General features: G+C 53.0%; 2 protein-coding genes across 7 annotated transcripts; one reads left to right on the forward strand and one right to left on the reverse strand.

The window, feature by feature from the left end:
- Nucleotides 1–228: 228 nt before the first annotated feature.
- On the reverse strand, nt 229–6,220 carry TSEN34 (tRNA splicing endonuclease subunit 34). Of its 3 annotated transcripts, none has more exons than XM_074315974.2 (5): nt 6,096–6,220; nt 4,903–5,149; nt 4,427–4,661; nt 4,015–4,272; nt 229–722 (listed from the first exon to the last, which is right to left on the reverse strand). In XM_074315974.2, the coding sequence occupies exons 2-5, from the start codon at nt 5,143–5,145 to the stop codon at nt 535–537; spliced, it is 924 nt and encodes a 307-aa protein (XP_074172075.1). In that variant the 5' UTR covers nt 5,146–5,149; nt 6,096–6,220; the 3' UTR covers nt 229–534. The 3 variants fall into 3 exon arrangements, with proteins under 3 accessions (XP_074172075.1, XP_074172074.1, XP_019571479.2); XM_074315973.2 differs by lacking the exon at nt 6,096–6,220 and adding an exon at nt 5,772–6,069; XM_019715920.3 differs by lacking the exon at nt 6,096–6,220 and adding an exon at nt 5,832–6,068.
- A 249-nt stretch (nt 6,221–6,469) lies between these two features.
- Nucleotides 6,470–17,899, forward strand: MBOAT7 (membrane bound acylglycerophosphatidylinositol O-acyltransferase MBOAT7). Of its 4 annotated transcripts, none has more exons than XM_019715915.3 (8): nt 6,470–6,789; nt 7,362–7,440; nt 7,538–7,667; nt 8,225–8,351; nt 10,200–10,359; nt 11,557–11,917; nt 13,774–13,950; nt 16,893–17,899. In XM_019715915.3, exons 2-8 carry the CDS (start codon nt 7,365–7,367, stop codon nt 17,278–17,280), a joined length of 1,419 nt encoding a protein of 472 aa, XP_019571474.2. In that variant the 5' UTR covers nt 6,470–6,789; nt 7,362–7,364; the 3' UTR covers nt 17,281–17,899. The 4 variants fall into 4 exon arrangements, with proteins under 4 accessions (XP_019571474.2, XP_074172070.2, XP_019571477.2 ...); XM_019715918.3 differs by having other exon boundaries at nt 6,783–7,008; XM_074315969.2 differs by lacking the exon at nt 8,225–8,351 and having other exon boundaries at nt 6,501–6,789.
- Nucleotides 17,900–17,931: the final 32 nt, after the last annotated feature.

Below are 17,931 nucleotides of genomic sequence, written 5' to 3' on the forward strand. Positions count from 1 at the left end.
TATTTATGTCTTTGTATACGTCTGAAATGTTTTGTAAAAATCTTTTCTAAAGGAAGTTTAGTGTAGTGGGAAGAGCTCACACTTCCCATTGGGAGTGAAAAAGACCAGGTTTTAAATCCCAGCTCTGCTCCTCACTAGCCATGTGACCTCCAGACTTTTCCTCATCTGTATAAGCAAATTCAAATGGCCACACTTCCCAGCATTGTCCTAAGGATTTAAACCACAAACTCCATGTTTATTCAAGAAGTTTATTGCGACTACTTGGGACCCAAGCCCTGTAGAAAACAGAGATGAATCAACACAGTCTTCACTCAAGAAGCTCACAGTTTAGAAATGGTAACTACAAACAACACAGCCAATAGTGCTTTGAAAGCGAAAGGGACGTAAGAAAGATGTAGTGTTTATAAATCTGGAATCAAAAACTAACCACAGTGAGAGGTAGGAAGATGTTCTAGCCTCCCATGCTGAGGTGAACTTGGGCCATCTAGAAAGCTCTTGCCAAAGACACAGCCACACCCCATATGTCTCTGGAGTTCACTGCAGGCTGGCCCACTGCAGGGAGGTGTAGACCACCTTACCATCAGGCTGCGGAGAACAGAGTAGCAGCGTCTTCCTGACACTGGTTCCGAGGCGGCCAGCAGAAACCAGGTCCTGGAGTGGGATGGGGTCCCCAGGAGCCCAGCACTGGGCGATGTAGTGGGCATGGAAACGGAGCGGGTCACCTGGGTGAGGAAAAGAGGCATGCAGCACTTTCCCGTGTTAGATACTGGACCATCCACAGGTAAGAGAAAGCAGATCATTTTACCACCACTATGAATATTTTAAACGACACCCTTGGACCCAGAAAGTGGTCTTCTCAAAATTTTTCTCTTAGAAGCATAGTAGCATTAAAATCTATAAAGATGTTCACTTTGCTATCATTTACAATTGCTAAAAAGTAGAAACATGGACTGGTTAAATTCACAGTGTATCCATAAGATCGAATATTATGCAACTGTTAGATTAAAAGAATGTAGGTTCCGGTCAAGATGGTGGAGTAGAAAATAATATTGAATGTCAACTAAAAAAAAAAAAAGATTAAAAAACTATACCACCTTGGACAGTAGTCAAGGATACATTGAGTGGGGGAGGAAGGAGAGAAGGCAAGTTGTCACACATGTATAGCATAATCTCATGTAAAACAAAAACAAATAATTGCACATATCATTGTCATGACCTAAGAACCAGGACCACGAAGTCAGTCAAAGCTAAAGGACATCATGTAAATATCCAATGAAAAGTGACTCTAACAGACTAAAAGAAATAAGACAAGAATTTATAATAGGATTGAGTAATAAAAGATGGGATAAGGGAGTCAACAAAATTTTTCTGAAAAGGGCCAGATAGTAAATATTTCCAGTTTTGTGGGCCATGATGCAAATACTCAACTGCCACTGTGGCACACTAGCAACCAAAGACCATAAGGAAACAAATGGACAGGGCTGTGTTCCAAAAAAACTTTATTAAAAAAAAATCAGTCCATGGGCCAGAGCTGACCTGAAGCTGTGGTTTGCACTCTGATCAAGTAGAGTGGAACCCTAAGTGGGACACTATACAGAAGATTAAGTAACAGTAAATTTAAAAGGGCAAGTCTCTGAGACATCCCAACTGAGGGGACTGTCATAGCAACTATGAAACGAGGCCCAGTGTGGCAACTGGACTTCCAGCAAGAACTTCTCTGGTTAGCTAGGAAGGGCGCAAGAAAATGGTTGAGAAGGTACCCCAAAACTATTTTCTTAGAGGCTTAGCATCTCTTGACATTAAAAAGATTTAGTATTATAGACTTACAAATATTTTCTTTTTTTTTTTTTTTTTGAAGGGGAACAGGACTTTATTGGGGAACAGGGTGTACTTCCAGGACTTTTTTTTTCCAAGTCAAGTTGTTGTCCTTTCAGTCTTAGTTGTGGAGGGTGCCGTTCAGCTTCAAGTTGTTCTTTCAGTCTTAGTTGTGGAGGGCGCAGCTCAGCTCCAGGTCCAGTTGCCGTTGTTAGTTGCTGGGGGCACAGCCCACCATCCCTTGCGGGAGTCGAACCGGCAACCTTGTGGTTGAGATGACGGGCTCCAACCAACTGAGCCATCCGGGAGCTCAGCGGCAGCTCAGCTCAAGGTGCTGTGTTCAATTCAGGGGGCGCTGCCCACCATCCCTCGCAGGACTCGAGGAATTGAATTGGCAACCTTGTGGTTGAGAGCCCACTGGCCCATGTGGGAATTGAACCGGCAGCCTTCGGAGTTAGGAGCATGGAGCTCTAACCGCCTGAGCCACTGGGCCGACCCTAGACTTACAAATATTTAATAGACTTAGATCTTGGATACCAATCTTCATAGGACAAGGATTCTATGCATATCTGGTATGTTGAGTAGTCTTTTAGAAATATTAACCTATTAAACTAACAGGTCAGCCTTATAGTTCAGTTTCAAATGTGTAATTGAGTAATTGATTTAAACTTATTTTAACGTGACATGTTAGTAAGTCTATTAACAGTGTTAGAACATATAAACTTAAAACTCACCCCATTTATGCTTTATTAGATTTAACTTATGACAAGGTCCATAAACAGAAAAATGCAGAATTTAAACCAGAAAATATATTAAATTTTAAAATGCAGCTTATAATATTTAAAACTACTTAACTCCTTTTGTAAATGGGATCAAACATAAAAAAAAAAGGGGGGGGGCGGCTGGTTAGCTCAATTGGTTAGAGCACGATGTTCATAACACCAGGGTTGCCAGTTGGATCCCCACATGGGCCACTGTGAGCTGCGCCCTCCACAACTAGATTGAAACAACTACTTGACTTGGAGCTGATGGGTCCTGGAAAAACACACTTAAAATAAAGAAAAAAGTTAAAAAAAATAAAAATGGGATCAAACATGAACTAATTGTCCCCTTAAAATCTGCACGTTGAACTGAAAGCTTAGAAAAGAACTAAATATTAGCATTTGTATGTTTAATAAATTTAATATTCTTTTTCAAAACCAATATAATCTTTTTTTTACATATAAAAGTCACCAAAAAAATAGTAGTGAAATAATTAAACCGCGGTTATCTGTGGAGAATGGGGCAAGTAAATTGTTCTCAGCTCCTAAATCAGTCATTTAGTTAAATTAAGCTTTTAGCCTGAAAAGAGAAGAAGGCTCCCAGCTCATCTGCAGAAGATTTAGTGGACACTCTCCAATCAATAGCTAAGATCTGACTACTCATCAGGTAGTTCTCTTTCCATGTTCTTAAGAAGAACAAAAAAGATGATTTTTTGCAGATTTATTTAATCTTTTAGTTACACAATAAAGATAACCTTACTACAAATTCAAAAATGAACTGATTCATCAAAAGTCCCCTTTACCCATACCTGATGCAAATTCCCTCTCAGAGGTAAACCACTGTAGTTGGGCTGGGGTACATCCTTTCATGCCTCTGTCTACTTGCTTGACAGGATTCTCTTAGTTTACTTAGTACTCCATTTTAAGTTATCTTCATATTCTTTTATTAGAGCCACAATTTTTAAGGCTACTTAAATAATGTGTATATAACTACATAACAATATAAAGATATTTACTTTTTACTGTACATTTTCTACAAGCTGTTTTCTTTTCTCCCTTTGGTTATTTTTAAAATAAACGTACATGGCCCTACATCAATCAGACACCTAATGCTGTTTCTCTGACAACTAACTGTGATATTTAACCACTGACCTATTAATCATCATCCTGGTTCTTATCTAACTGTTCAATACTGTAAAGAATCTTGCAATGACTTGTATGTTTGGTGCACATATGCAAGTATTTCTCAGTGAAACTTCTAGATGAAAGCAAGTGTTAATAAAATTTACTAAACTGCCCAGTAAATGAGCTTGGGTTCCCAAGTGTTTCCTGTCTTTCCATGTGTTTCACAAGCTGAGAAAACGAGACAAAAAGGAAAAACGCAGAATGTGGTAGGATTGTGAAGGGGCAGCAACCAGATGTCCCAACCCAAACTCACCAGGATAGACCAGGAAGTCGCCCCCGAACTTGCCAGCAGCACTGAGGAAGAAGCCTCGCTCCCACAGGTCTCTGTAGATGCTGTAACGTAGCTCATGGGCTGGACGGCCAGCATGGGGCCAGTCTTTGGACTGGACACGCCAGTCTAAGGGCCTAGCCTTGATGGGTCGAGGCCTAGCAGTAGCCAGCTGGATGAGCAGAGCAGACCTGGGCAAGGGGGCCACCCCATCTGAAGGCCCAGGTTGGGGAGAGGAGGAGACTGGGGAAAGTGAATCCAAGAGATTTTGGTAAATTCAAGAGGCCAAAGTCTTCCCATCCCCCAGGGAGACCCAGACCCTGGAGCTCCAGCCAAAATTCCCAAAAGATCTCTTCCCTCCTTTCCCTGGTCCTTGGACTCCAACTCCCACCCTCACCTGCTTCCTCAGAAGCCTGCCTAGCATTGGCCTCATTCTCTTCAACAGCTTGGTTCCCGCTGGCCTCCTGGCTCTCGCTGGTCCCTGAATCTGCTTCCAGCTTCTGCTTTTTGGCTGCCTGGCCCTGCGCAATCTTCTCAAGGAACTCCTGGCGGCGAGTCTCACGGGTCTCAGCTACCAGAGCGCTTTGCTCCTGGAAGTCCTGCTCTTGCTTGCGCTTGAAGGATGCTAGAGCCTGAGAAGTAAACTTAGCTGGACCTTCAGGATGCAGGTATACCCTCCATTAACGAAGCTAGGAATCCTGAGTCCCTGGCCCCTCCTAACCTCAGCGCCTGAACCCGGGGATCCCAGTTTCCCACTTCCACATTCCAGAATCCAGGTCTCCCAGGCCCCTCCCACTCGAGGACCCAGAGTCCGGTTCTCCAGCCTCTTCTCCCGCAGGTCCACGGAGTTCGCGCCCCCAACCCGCCCCTTACCAGGCTGTGTTGGCCGGGATTCGGACGTGGGGCGCTGACCAGGGTCACGGCGCCGATCTCCGCCAGGAGCCGCGCCTCTTCAGGCATCAGCAGCAGCGGGAGGCCCAGGTGTGAGTTTTGGCGGGGCCCGCGAGGAAGGGCGCCCACTGTGCGGCCCCCAACTCCCAGGCGCTCCCGTAGCGCCTGCACCGCCTCGGCCCCCCACACCAGGGAGCGGCCGTTTGCGACCTCCACCACCAGCATCCTCCTGCGGGATTGGGGTGGGGGTTGCAGCAGTCACTCGGAGAGCCGCCGGCCACGGAAAGCCCACCCACGTACTCGGGGGTCAGGCGAAGCTCCGCCCCTGAGCCTCAAGGGGCGGAGCCTCGCTCGCTCTGCGGTCCTCCACCTGCCGAGCCGGAGGGCCAGGCCCCGCCCCCTGGAGCCACGCTCCGGCCCCGGACAATCCCGCCAGGTCCCGCGGCCCTGCGGTCAGCATTCGATCTGGGCTATCACTGCCGCGCCCGCCATTGCGCCTCCGAACAAATCCTTCAAACGAGGCTACGCCCCCTACGAGGTCCATTTGCACTGCCCGCTTCAGGTTGCACGGAACTTGGCTCCACCCCTCCCCTAGCCACCAAGATTCGGCCTCAGGGCCTTGTAGCTCTGAGTCAGTCTCCCGAAGCACGAAGCCCCGCCCACTTCCGAATATCAGCAGTTCCACGTTCGGGAGTGCTCGGCTCGGCCGAATGCACAGCGTCACCCCCCTCCTGGACGCCAGCGGTTCGGCGTTAGGACGTCATCTGCTCCCGTCATCCCGCAACCTGAGGCGCCGCCCCCTCCTGTTGCAAGCGCTCCCCAGTTGGGGAGTCCTCGCCCCACGACCGTACCCCATTGCCGAGGCCCCGCCCCGAGCACCCGCCGTCCGTTTTCCGCTCGGGCAGGCTCACCCCACTCGTGGGCGCTCGGTCGGCCTCCTCGCCTCCCTTCAGAATGTCGCACCGTCCTCTGACAGAACCAGCTAATCACCTCGTAAACACCAATTCGCTGTCCCGGCGGAGCCACCCCCTACGTAGCGCGCCACAGACTTCCTCCACCACCACCCCATGCGGACCCCCTGCGTCAATTTCGTCACGCCGCCACCTAAGCGTAGCGGGAAGCCCGAGACCCGCCCTGCAGGGCCGTAGCCCCGCCTTGCCCCTGTTGGGGAGCACCTTAACCCCGCCCACCGAAGAGCTCCTCCCTCCGTCTCTGCGATTCCGCGATTTCGGAACGTGAGGCCCGTTTCCTTGGCCCCACCTTCCTTGGCCGATGAGTCCCGAGGCCCCGTCTCTTTAAGGCGGGACGCTATTGGCCCCGCCCCCTCGGGGTATCTTGGTCACCGGTACTTTCGTGATGCCTTAGCCTGTGTCCCCGCCTCCCTGCTAAACATGAGATTCCTTCTACCAACAAACTCGAGTCATTTGTACCCAACTATTTCCGAGGAAAACCGAAGCTCGTGGCCCCTCCTCCAAACTGCCTCCCGACTCAGCCCGAAGGAACTCGAAGCGGAGGCCCCGCCTCACTCCAAAAGCTGTCCAGGTCCCGGCTGCTTCCCGGGTCCCATCACCTCTTTCGGAGCCCGAAGCTCTGGCCCCGCCTCTTTCCGAGCCCGAAGCCCCTCCTCTTTCTGTACTCGGGCTGGATAGATTTCGGGTCCCGGTCCATCCGCGGATGCGTGCTCCGGACTCCTGATTCCAGTTCCTTCCCTGCCCAGCCTAGAGCCTGAAAGTTGTCGCTCTCACGGCCCGGGATAGCACAGCCCGGCAGGCCCTCGAGAGAGGCGGGGGCGTGCGGGGCAGGGAGGTGTGGCCGGGGCGGGACTGCTCGGCCTCCTCTTGCTCCGCGAGCGGCGCGGAGCCGGACCCGGTGAGAGGGGTGGGTGAGCCCCAAGTCGCGGTGGGGTCGCTGCGCAGAGGCGCGCTGACGGGGTTTCGGGGGCGGCTCTGGAGCACGGCCGAGTTGCGGGTGGCGTAACTGCCTGTGGCTTTGCCGGGGCGGTCCTGACAGCGCTGGGTGCACACAACTGGAGTGTGACTGGGGAGGGGGCCTGAAGACCCGGGTGGTCCCCCTCTCGGCAGGAGAGGGGTACGGAGCTCCGAAAGAGGTGGAGGCTGGAGGCCTGGGCTCCTCCAAGTCCTCCCGAAGAAGGGCTGGGGGTGTCTGCAGACGTGTGTGCTTGAAGAGGGAGGGCCTGAGTTCCTGGGTCCTCGAAGCAGGAGGTTGGCTGGAGGAGAAGGGGACTGGAGGCCTGGGTGCTCAGAAGAGGGACACGGGGAGTGGAATCCTCTGTCCTCTAAGGAGAGAGGGCCTGGAGGTCCGGATTCTTATGTTCTCAGAGGAGAGGAGCTGATCCTGGACAACTGAGGACCAGGAGGCAGATTCAGGGCTGTGGGGCCAGAGTCCTGGGTTCTCACTGCGAACCTCTGCCCCTCCCCCAGATCATGTCGCCGGAAGAATGGACATATCTAGTGGTTCTTCTTATCTCCATCCCCATTGGCTTCCTCTTTAAGAAAGCTGGTGAGTCAGGTTCCCTCCCAGTGGAAAATAGGGGTGGGGAGCAGGGTTGGGGCCCCTCTGTAAGGTTCCAGGCTTATGCTGTCTCTTCTCCCTGCAGGACCTGGGCTGAAGAGATGGGGAGCAGCAGCTGTGGGCCTGGGGCTCACCTTGTTCACCTGTGGCCCCCACACTTTGCATTCTCTGGTCACCATCCTTGGGACCTGGGCCCTCATTCAGGCCCAGCCCTGGTGAGGATGAGGGTGGGGGGAGACTGGAGGGGAAGAGGAAGCAACCTGTTTGCTCTTTGGTTCTTTCTCAGTTTCTGCCTGGGTCTCTGGATGTCTCTTGTTTATCTGTTGTTTCTCGGTTATTTGTCTTTTTTTGTTGTTGTTTCCCTCTTCTGCCTTTTTCTGGGTCTTGTCCCTGTGTGTCTGTCCTGGTCTTCTACATCTGTGTCATGGATTCTGGAGAGAGGACATTCCTTGTCTGCTGGCCTTGCCACCATTCATATCCGAATTCCCTCTCCCTCTCTCCCTCCCTCTCTCCCCCTTCCTCAGTAAAAAAATGGAGGGAAAGATCTTCACCCTGAAACTTCTCTTAACGTCTTATTCTTTTCTCTGTTGCTACACATTTCTTTGTGGCTGTGCTTCTTCTCCCACAGTTTCAGTCTTGTTCGTTCTGTCCCACTCCCATTTTCTGTCTCTGAAGGTGGGTAAGTGGGAGGGGATTTGTAGCTGGAATCTGGGGGAGCGGAGGTGAGGTGAGGTCCGGGGCCCAGCACCACCACCTCCTGCCTCTGCCCCAGCTCCTGCCACGCCCTGGCCCTAGCCTGGACCTTCTCCTACCTCCTGTTCTTCCGAGCACTCAGCCTGCTGGGCCTGCCCACTCCCACGCCTTTCACCAATGCGGTCCAGCTGCTGCTGACACTGAAGGTCAGATTCCCCCCACCCTCCCTTTGTACCAGTTAACCCCGCTAACTTCACCTCCTCCTCTCTACCACTCCCATGCCAGCAGGGGAGGTGGGATTTTATCTTCCACACACCCCCGGGGGCGGGACTTGACCTCCCAGCTCTTCCCTGGGTTACAGAGGTATTCCAAGTAGTGTAGCATGAATGCCAGAGCCTGAGCTAAGTGCTCTCTTTGCGTCCTTGGAGCAAGCCACTTTGCGAAGGAGGAAAACCGCTTTGGGGAGAAGGCACTTATCTAAGGGTACAAAACCAGGATCCTCAGGTCTGGCTCTGAGTCACCTGGGAAGATGGGTGAAAGCAGATTCCCAGGCCCCACCCCAGATGGAAAAGCCATGAGTTCCCACTGTGCACTGGGCTCCCACAACGTATCAGTGAGCAATCATGCAAGGTAACGAACCAGGTCTCCTCAGGAGGGGAGTTCAGGACGAGCAGGCGTTGGTTAGCTAAGAGAAGAGTTAGAGGAACCACCTTTCAGGCTGCAGGCACAGTGTGTGGAAGGGAGCAGGCTGACTTCCAACTGTGTGCCATCCACATGGACTGAAGAGAAGGGACACCAGGGGCCAAACCACGATGGGCCTTGTTGGCCAACGTAAGGGGTTTGGACTTCTTCCTGTGGGGGCCCAAGGTACCCTGGAAGAGGTTTTTTGGTTTGTTGCCAGAGAAGGTAATGTGATTGGATTTACGTGTTTCAAAATACTCACTCTGGGTGCCTCAAGGAGATTGCAGTAGAAAGGGCAAGATGGGGTGCGGTAGGGCTCCTTAATCAAAGCCCGGCAGGAAGATGGTGGTGGTGGCTTGATCAGCCTGTCGACGGGTCAGTCAGAGTCCCCGCAGGAAACACCGCATTTAGGATAACTTGAGGAGTTATTATTTATAAGGGTGGTTGGGCAGGACGTGAAGGAGCCAGAAGGGACAGTGCAGGAACCCTGGACCAGCAGCCGGGGAGCCCGTACCAACCCTGGGCCCAAGGGGACGAGAGGAGGGGCAGGTAGGGGAGCCTGGAAGGAAAAGGCTTATGTAGAGGCACCCACCCTGACAAGATGTGTCCAGAGTCATGCCAGCCCAAGGTGATCTTACAAGGGAATAAAACACAAGCCCTCAGTCCTATCTTCCTCCATGTCTACCTGGGGTTCTCTGTGGAGGAAGCTGGAAGACATGGAGGCCTGTTGACGTAGGGCCGGCCTTGAGTCTGTGCCGAGAAGGGTAGAGGCCAAGTATATTCCGCCCAGTGGTGGAGGCAAAACACAAAGGACAGGCCTGAGAGACTTAAGAGAATAGATTTGGGGAGCGAGGAAGGTCTCCAGCCTGGACAAATAACTGAATGGTGGTGCCATTGCCTGAGCACAGAGACTGGAGGCGGATCCGTTTTGAGGAGTGGGTAATACCAGGTTCCACTCTGCATGTGTGAAATTTGAGGTGCCCAGTATATTAATGCCCGAGTATTAATGACAAGACGCAACTTAATGAATAGGTTTGGGGCTGTGAGAGGAGAAGTCCTGGCTACAGGTAGAGTTTGGGAGTCACAAGAGTGGGGAGTATGTAAAGCCCCAGGCTGCCAGAGAACAGAGAAGGATGGAACTTAGAGAAAGAAGACAGGCAGGCCCAGGAGTGACCCCAGGGAATGCCTGCCATCTAGAGAGCCACTAAGATGCCATAACTCACGACTCAAGATGTTCCCTGGGGAGTGGAACGCAGCTCCCAGCTGCACGCCCCAGAGCACGCCCCTTGGCTGCCCAGAGGGGTAGCTTGAGGGAGGTGGTGTGAGGGGGCCCCGAGTCTGACCTGTCTCCCACCCACACCCCTTCCTCCCAGCTGGTGAGTCTGGCCAGTGAGGTACAGGATCTGCACCTAGCCCAGAGGAAGGAAATGGCCTCGGGCTTCAGCAAGGGGCCCAGCCTGGGGCTGCTGCCCGACGTGCCCTCTCTGACTGAGACACTCAGCTACAGCTACTGCTACGTGGGAATCATGACAGGTGAGTGCGCCTTCCCCCCACGCCTCCCTGTCCTGTCTCCCTTGCCCTCTGTCTCCATCCCAGCATCTGCTGCTTGGCGGGTGAGTTTCTGTACCCAACCCTCCCACTGGACCCAGGGCTCCTCCACAGGAAGCCCGACTGTTCTCAGCCTAAGTGATGCCTTGTAGCTTATTGGGAGCAAACGGAGATAAAGGAGAAAAGCCTATGTAGCTTTGATGCTTCTGCTGCCCAGGGAACAAATATTCACAGCATATGATCCCATTTTAGTTTCAGAAAATATTTGTCATTAATGCTGACCTCATAGAAGGTATTCTTTTTTATGACAACTTTACTGAGCTAGAATTGACATAGTCTCCCACTTAGAACCATGTGCCGTATGCTGGTGTTTAGTATATTCACAGAGTTGAGCATCTATCCCCACCACATAGTGGTAGAACAATTGCATCACCCCAAATAGAAACCCTTGCACCCTTTAGCCATCAGCCCCAAACGTCCATCTAATCCCAGTCCCTGGGAACCGCTGATTGACTTTCTATCTGTGTCACTTTGCTTAATGTGCACATTTTAGAATGGAATCACACGCTATGTGGCCTTTTGTGACATGTGAGGCTTCTAACACCTGTCACTTCTGTTGATCCCCACTGCTCCCTCCCTAGGCCAGGCTATCATTTTAAATACTGCAGCAGTCTCCCATTTTCCATCATTGTCCCTCTGCTGTCCCCACCGTGCTCAGTGGCTGAGGGGTCTTGTAAAAGGCGAATGGTACCCGGCACTTCCTGTTGGAAAAGCCCATGGTGGTTTCCTGGCACTGAGAACAAAACCCAAGTCCTCCTAGGTTCCTGGGGGTCCAGCGCCTGTGCCCTCTGGTTTCTTCTCACACCTCTCTCCTCCTCTCCTCTACTTCCTGTCACTCTGTCACACCGAACTCAACCCCTGCCTGGGGTCTGTCTGACTCCATCTGTCTCAGAGCCTCAGTACCCCTCACTCTCTGGGGTATTCGGCCCTCAATATAACTGTGTACCACTTTCCTTCTTTCTGAGTCCTCTGCTTCCCTGTCCCTTCCCTCTGGGGACACCCCCACCCTTGTCTTTGCTTCTGTCTCTCTTCTCTGTCCCCCTTTCCTCTCCCCATCTTAGCTCCCTCACCCTCTCCGCTGGTCCAGTCTCTGACCAGCTAACCCTCCCCCTCCCGCCACAGGCCCGTTCTTCCGCTACCGCACGTACCTGGACTGGCTGGAGCAGCCCTTTCCGGGCGCCGTGCCCAGCCTGCGGCCCCTGCTGCGCCGCGCCTGGCCGGCCCCGCTCTTTGGGCTGCTCTTCCTGCTGTCCTCGCACCTCTTCCCGCTGGAGGCCGTGCGCGAGGATGCCTTCTACGCCCGCCCGCTGCCTGCCCGCCTCTTCTACATGATCCCCGTCTTCTTCGCCTTCCGCATGCGCTTCTACGTGGCCTGGATTGCGGCCGAGTGCGGCTGCATTGCCGCGGGCTTCGGGGCCTACCCCGTGGCCGCCAAAGCCCGGGCCGGGGGCGGCCCCACCCTCCAATACCCACCCCCCAGCAGGTCAGGCGGCGGGAGGGAGGCATCCCAAGACCCGGCAGGCCCCATCACCACGGGCTGGCCCTGCCCCTAGCAGGGAGGAGAGTGGGGAGCAGGGGGCAGGGCCACCACCTTTTGTTGGCATAGTGTCGCCCCTGGGCCACCACAGCTCGCCTTCTCCTGTCCTAGGGGACAGCACTCCTGATACCTATGGATTGCCCCTTGTTGCTAGAGCTTGTCACCCCTTGGGACGGCGAATTGCTTTCTGTCACTAGGAAAAGGAAGGTGGTATCTTAACAACCCTGTTGCCATGGAAGTGCCACCGCAGTAACCCGATTGTTCCTGGTTCCTCAGGAGGCCGTCGTTGGGCATTGATGGGTTACCCTTTGTTGCTAGGGAAACGGTTCCCTAGCAACTGGACCACCCATTTGCTACGGAAGAAGGTTCCCTAGCTGCCATGGTTTGCCCCTTCCTGCCAAAAGTGTTGCTGTTTGTTGCTATGGAAATGGCACCCCTAAACTGTCCCTTTGTTGCTAGGAGCCAGCATCCCCTCCGTGGAATGTCATCACATAGCCTGCAGTTGCCCTCTGTTTCTAAGGAAATGGCATCCCTGACTGCTGTCCTTTAGCGGAAGGGACACGATTCCTAGCAACTGTAGGTCACCTTCCTAGTGTTGCGGAGGAAGCTGATCCTCCTGGTAACGATGGACTGACCTTGTTGCTAGTAATGCTACCTCCCTAGCTCCTTCACTGCTAGGTAAGTCTCATTGCTGGTAACTACAGGCTCTCTTGTTGCTAAGGAAGTGTTGCTCCTGTGTTGTAAGGGAAATGGTGCCCAAGCAATCAGGAATAGACTGCCTCTTTGTTTCCATCAGCCATGGTCAGCCTTCGCCAGGGCTGGCCCTGGGGGAGCAGCCCCTCGTCAATGTAGTGTAAATTATGAACTGCTCCTCTTTGCTAGGGTGGGGCAGTCCCCTAGTAGACACAAACTGCCATTCCTTTGTGGGGGAGCTAGTACCCCCATGCAGATTTATTTCCACTGCCCTAGTAACCATGGATGGATCTCCAGTGGCTGGAGAGGGTGTCCCCTAGAAAATGTCAGGTGGGAACTAAAGGCTTTTCTAAACCGACTGGCCTCACTCATAGTGGATGGCCCCCCTCCCATTATCAGAAACCACCAGGGGTGCAGGTGAGCCAAGGCTGTTCCCCCCCCCCCCACACCAGATGTATAGGCACCAGGGACTCAGAACTACCGTGTTACTGGGGATGACACTTCTTGAACAATGGTAAGTATCAGTAGCCAGGAAAGGCCCTTTCTTAAAGCTTTTCTAAATATCCCAGGCCTTGTTGCTAAGGAATGCCCTTTCCCTAGCAACAGAGACCACCCAGGTGTCACATAACCTAGAAGAGCTCCCTACCACGGCCCACCTCATTGTTAGGGATGCTGCTTCCCTAGCAACTGCAATGTCTGACTACTCGGAAGGGACCACATTTGGAGGCTTCTCTGAATACACTGAGCTTGGTTGCCAAGGAATGGCCTTTCCCTACATTGGAAGACAGTGAAGGGTCAGGTTGCTAAGGACTTGTAGTCTAGCAACCGTAGTCCTTCAAAGGCTTTTCAAAGCTGTTACCCACCCCATTGCCAAAAGGAGAACCCCATTATTGGTGAACTGTGCAGCCCCACCTCTACCTCCCTCCCAAGAAAGGCTCCCTCTGGGCTACACTACCCTGTTGCCCTAGCCAACGTGACAACGGCCAGAGGGCTGTTGCCTGCCCGCGATCCCCTCCTTAGCACCGGGGCTGGGACAGTAACCCGTGTCAGAAGAGGGCCTGGCTGAGCTGCATGTCTGTCCCCCACCCTCACCCTCCACCCCCCACCAGTCTGGAAGAGGCGGCTGCCCTGGAGTACGACTATGAGACCGTTCGCAACATCGACTGCTACGGCACCGACTTCTGCGTGCGGGTGCGAGAAGGCATGCGGTACTGGAACATGACGGTGCAGTGGTGGCTGGCGCAGTACGTCTACAAGAGCGCGCCTGCCCGCTCCTACGTCCTCAGGTGAGCCCACCTGCCCCAGGGACGCACAGAACTACATCTCCCAGCAGCACCTGGGGCTGTCCGTGGCTTCCCAGGCTGAGCCTTCGCCCGTGAGGACCTTCGGAGCTGTAGTTTCTGGAGCCTGTTGCACTACCACTGATTTGCATTACTCTGCGCTGAACGTGCCTCCCTCTCTGGGCCTCAGTTCCTACTTCCGTAAAGTCAGCCTCATTGGACAGAAGCAGTACACTGAGTCCTGTGGACTCAGTAGCCAAGCTTTCCAGAATCTCGGCCCCGCCAATTATTAAGAAACCTTAAGGAGTAAGCTGTGTTTCCTCTTAAATGGGGGCAATGCCATTACCGGCTTGATAGGTTCACGTGAGGATTAAGAGACATAAAGTGTGAAATGTACTTAATGTGAGAGCTGACAAGTGAGTGCTGGCTACATGTCAGCGTCTATTGTTCTTCACTCTGATAATTCTTGAGTGGAGACTTTGTGCCAGACATTATCTTTATAACCTTAGCAAGCAGGAGCTCTTACTCCAGTTTTAAGATAAAGAGACCAAGGCTCAGACAGGTTAGGTAACCTGCCGAGTGTCGCTCAGGCTTCCTGGAGCCACCAGATGAGCTGAGGACACCCAGTAACGCCTTCTCATAATGAAGCCATTAATGACGGCAGCTCTGAAGCTGGACTCACCTGGATGTGGGACCAGTTTAAAGATGACTCTGGCCTTGTGTTGAGAACGGCGTAGAGGTTGGGGAAGGGAGCAGGAGTAAAGCCAGAGACAGTTCAGAGGCCTTTGGAGCTGGCAAGGTGGGAGATGATGGTGTCCTGGAGTAAGGAACCGTGGCTGAAAGAGGATGGATTTGAGAGATGAACTCAAGGCATGGCATAGACCGGATGTGGGGCATGAGAGAGGAAATTAAACATGATGTCTGAGTGATGGTATAAGTGATACAGGGCACAGAAGGGCCATTGCCTGAGAAGGAGAAGACGGCATGAGAAGGTTTCAGGAGTGGGTGGAGTAAGGAAGCGAGCCTTGGGTTTCGTCTCGCTTTGAGGTGACTATTAGATTTCTAGCTGGAGTTATTGGATAGGCAGTTAGTTATGTGATTCTGACGCTTAAGGAACATGCTGGTTTAAGAAGTGGACACTTGAGTGTCATCAGATCATAGATAGATGATACTTAAAACTTGGGGGCTGAGTGTCAGGTCAAAACCCAAGTCACGCCAGTGTTTAAACCAAGGGTTCTCAATTGGGATGATTGGGCTACACCCCCAGAGGGCATTTGGCAATGTCTGGGGATGTTTTTGTCACAGCCGGGGGATGCTTCTGGCATCTCGTAGGTAGAAGGCAGGGATGCTGCTCCACACCCTGCAGTGCCCTGGAGGCCCCCTGCCCCACAGCAAGGAACCACCTGGCCAGAGACAGTAGTGCCGAGACTGAGAAAACCTGGTGTGGACTATGGACGAGGAGGAACAGCAGCAAAGACAGCCATGAAATTGGTGCACAGTCAGCAAAGTGTTCCTTCTGGAAGGGAGGGGGGGCACCAAGTGCTTCAAGGAGGAGGGAGGGGTTATTTGTGTCACATGGTGCCAGGAGCACAGTACAATGAAGGCAGGTGGGACCGCTGGGTTGGGTGTGATGGAAGGCAGCCACCTTGGTGGGAGCAGTTTGGAGGACAGAAGTGAAAGCCAGAATGCGGTGGGCTCGAGAGAGAACAAAAGGGAGACATTTCGAGGGGCAGCCCAGGTGAGTCTTTGGAGGGGCGTGGAGGGGCAGCAAAATGGGAAAGGAAGCTTAGGAATGGAAGCCGAGGGGATGGAGGGCAAGTTCAGGATCCACAGGTGTGTGTCCTCCTGTCCTGTCTCCCCACTGGGGAAAGCGTCTAAATCCTGCCACTCATGTAAATCCTCTCCACCATAAGTAGGAAGAAAAGAACAGTGTTGTTACTGAAAACACATTAAACCAGATGGCCGTGCACATCGCGAGTCACCCACTAGTGAGGTCACCAAGATGGAAAGAAATCTCACCCTTGTTACACCCCTGGGCATTACCGTCCTTTACAGAGCTTGTCCTCGATAGAAACCATAACTTGTGCTCAAGGAGGAGGGCTCCGCAGCACTGTTTGCTGCACCTCCCTTCATGTTCATCCCTAATTCACCTGATACTTGGGGTAGCCGCCATGCTAACCAGTGGGCTTTGTCTGAAGGAAGAGTAAAGTCCTATCTCTCCCACAAGTAGGTGGTTACAGGGGGCCAGGCCTAGGACAAACCCCCACAATGGCCAGGAAACAGGATTCTATCTTCTAGGGTGTTTAGGTTTCAGAGATGGCTGCCAGGCTCCAAAAAACATCCCTGGATTGTAAGGCTTTCTACAGCTTACTTTGCCTTTCCAAAGATTTACATCTATATCCAAAGAACCAAGGAAAGATTTGCAAACATTGGGTTTTTCAAGAAAATGGCCAAGGAAAATTCAACCTTTTTCTGTACCCTTAGGCCCCCAAAGATGTGTGGTTGGCATTATTCTGTCATTAGGTGACTTTTGTACTTCCAGCCCTGATGTGCCGGAGGGAAAAGTGGGTGCCATGGGCAGGAAGGATTTCTGCCCCAGGCCCCAAAACCCGCTGAAGGTCACACTCTGTGTCCATGACAGTGGTGATCAGAGCCTTAATTTGTGGGTCTTCAAGGGCTAACATTTTAGGGTCCATAAAGGGGGGGGGCATGGTTGGAGATTTCTGAGTCTTCATGGATCGGGAATTATACTCCTGGATCCCCAAAAGAGGAAGCAGCTAGGGGCTCAGGCATCTGGGTCCTGAGGAAAACGGGTGTTGGGAGGCAGTTAGCTGGGTTCCTGGAAAGAGAGTAGAGACTCCAGGGACTGGGGACCTGAACTTCCGGGTCTCAGGGAGGCGGGGCTGGGGGCTTGGACTTCCGGGTCTGACTCCCAGCCCCTCCCGCAGGAGCGCCTGGACCATGCTGCTGAGCGCCTACTGGCACGGCCTTCACCCTGGCTACTACCTAAGCTTCCTGACCATCCCGCTGTGTCTGGCAGCCGAGGTTCAGCTGGAGTCAGCACTGCGGGGGCGGCTGGGCCCAGGCGGCCAGAAGGCCTGGGACTGGGTGCACTGGTTCCTGAAGATGAGAGCCTACGACTACATGTGCATGGGCTTCGTGCTGCTGTCGCTGGGCCAGACTCTCCGCTACTGGGCCTCCATCTACTTCTGCATCCACATCCTGGCCCTCGTGGCCCTCGGGCTGGGGGTGGCTTTGGGTAGGGGCAGCCCCAGCCGGCGGAAGACCGGGTCGCAGGCCACCAGCCTTGCCCCGGAAAAGCTCCGGGAGGAGTAAACTGCTTGAAACTCCCGCTGCCAGTCGGTCCAGCCACGAAGCTTTTGCCTGGGAATTCTGTGAACCAGGCTGCCATCCTTTCCCAGAAAGAGTCCTTGATTTGGCTCAGGGCCTGGGGCCTGGAGAGGATTCCCATGTCCCTGCTCAGTACCCTGCCTTTCATGAAGCACAGCTGAGGGGTCTCCCTGCTTTCCCGCCCTCCCCTGAGGGTTCCAGAAGGTCTGTTTCCCTCCTATAAAATCCAGATGCTGTCCAGACAGGACTCTCCTATTGTTTCTGCCACAGCTTCCAGGTTACACAGAGAGCTGGCTTGCCCAAACATCAGGGCTGAGGGGCCAGTCCCCTTCTGCAGCTCCTCTCTGGGGGAGGGGCCCATTTTTCTTGTGGTGTTTGCCCCACTTTTATCACACCAGTGTTTCAGGCCTGGAAAGGGACATAACCTTCCTGTTTCACAAAGGGGAAACTGAGGCACAGATGAGCAGGCATGGGGGCCACCATTCTTGGAGCTTCCACTTGAGCCACCTCAGGGTCCCAGCACTCCTGTCACCCTCCTATCATCTTATGGCCTAAGACAGCGTAAGAATGTGTGAATCTCTCCCAATAAAGTGTTGCACACAGATTGTGTATGTGGAGTGTCTGGGTGATCAAGCG

Source organism: Rhinolophus sinicus, chromosome 8, assembly GCF_057876585.1.
Source record: "Rhinolophus sinicus isolate RSI-liver-muscle chromosome 8, RSI-T2T, whole genome shotgun sequence".
Taxonomy (NCBI): domain Eukaryota; kingdom Metazoa; phylum Chordata; class Mammalia; order Chiroptera; family Rhinolophidae; genus Rhinolophus; species Rhinolophus sinicus.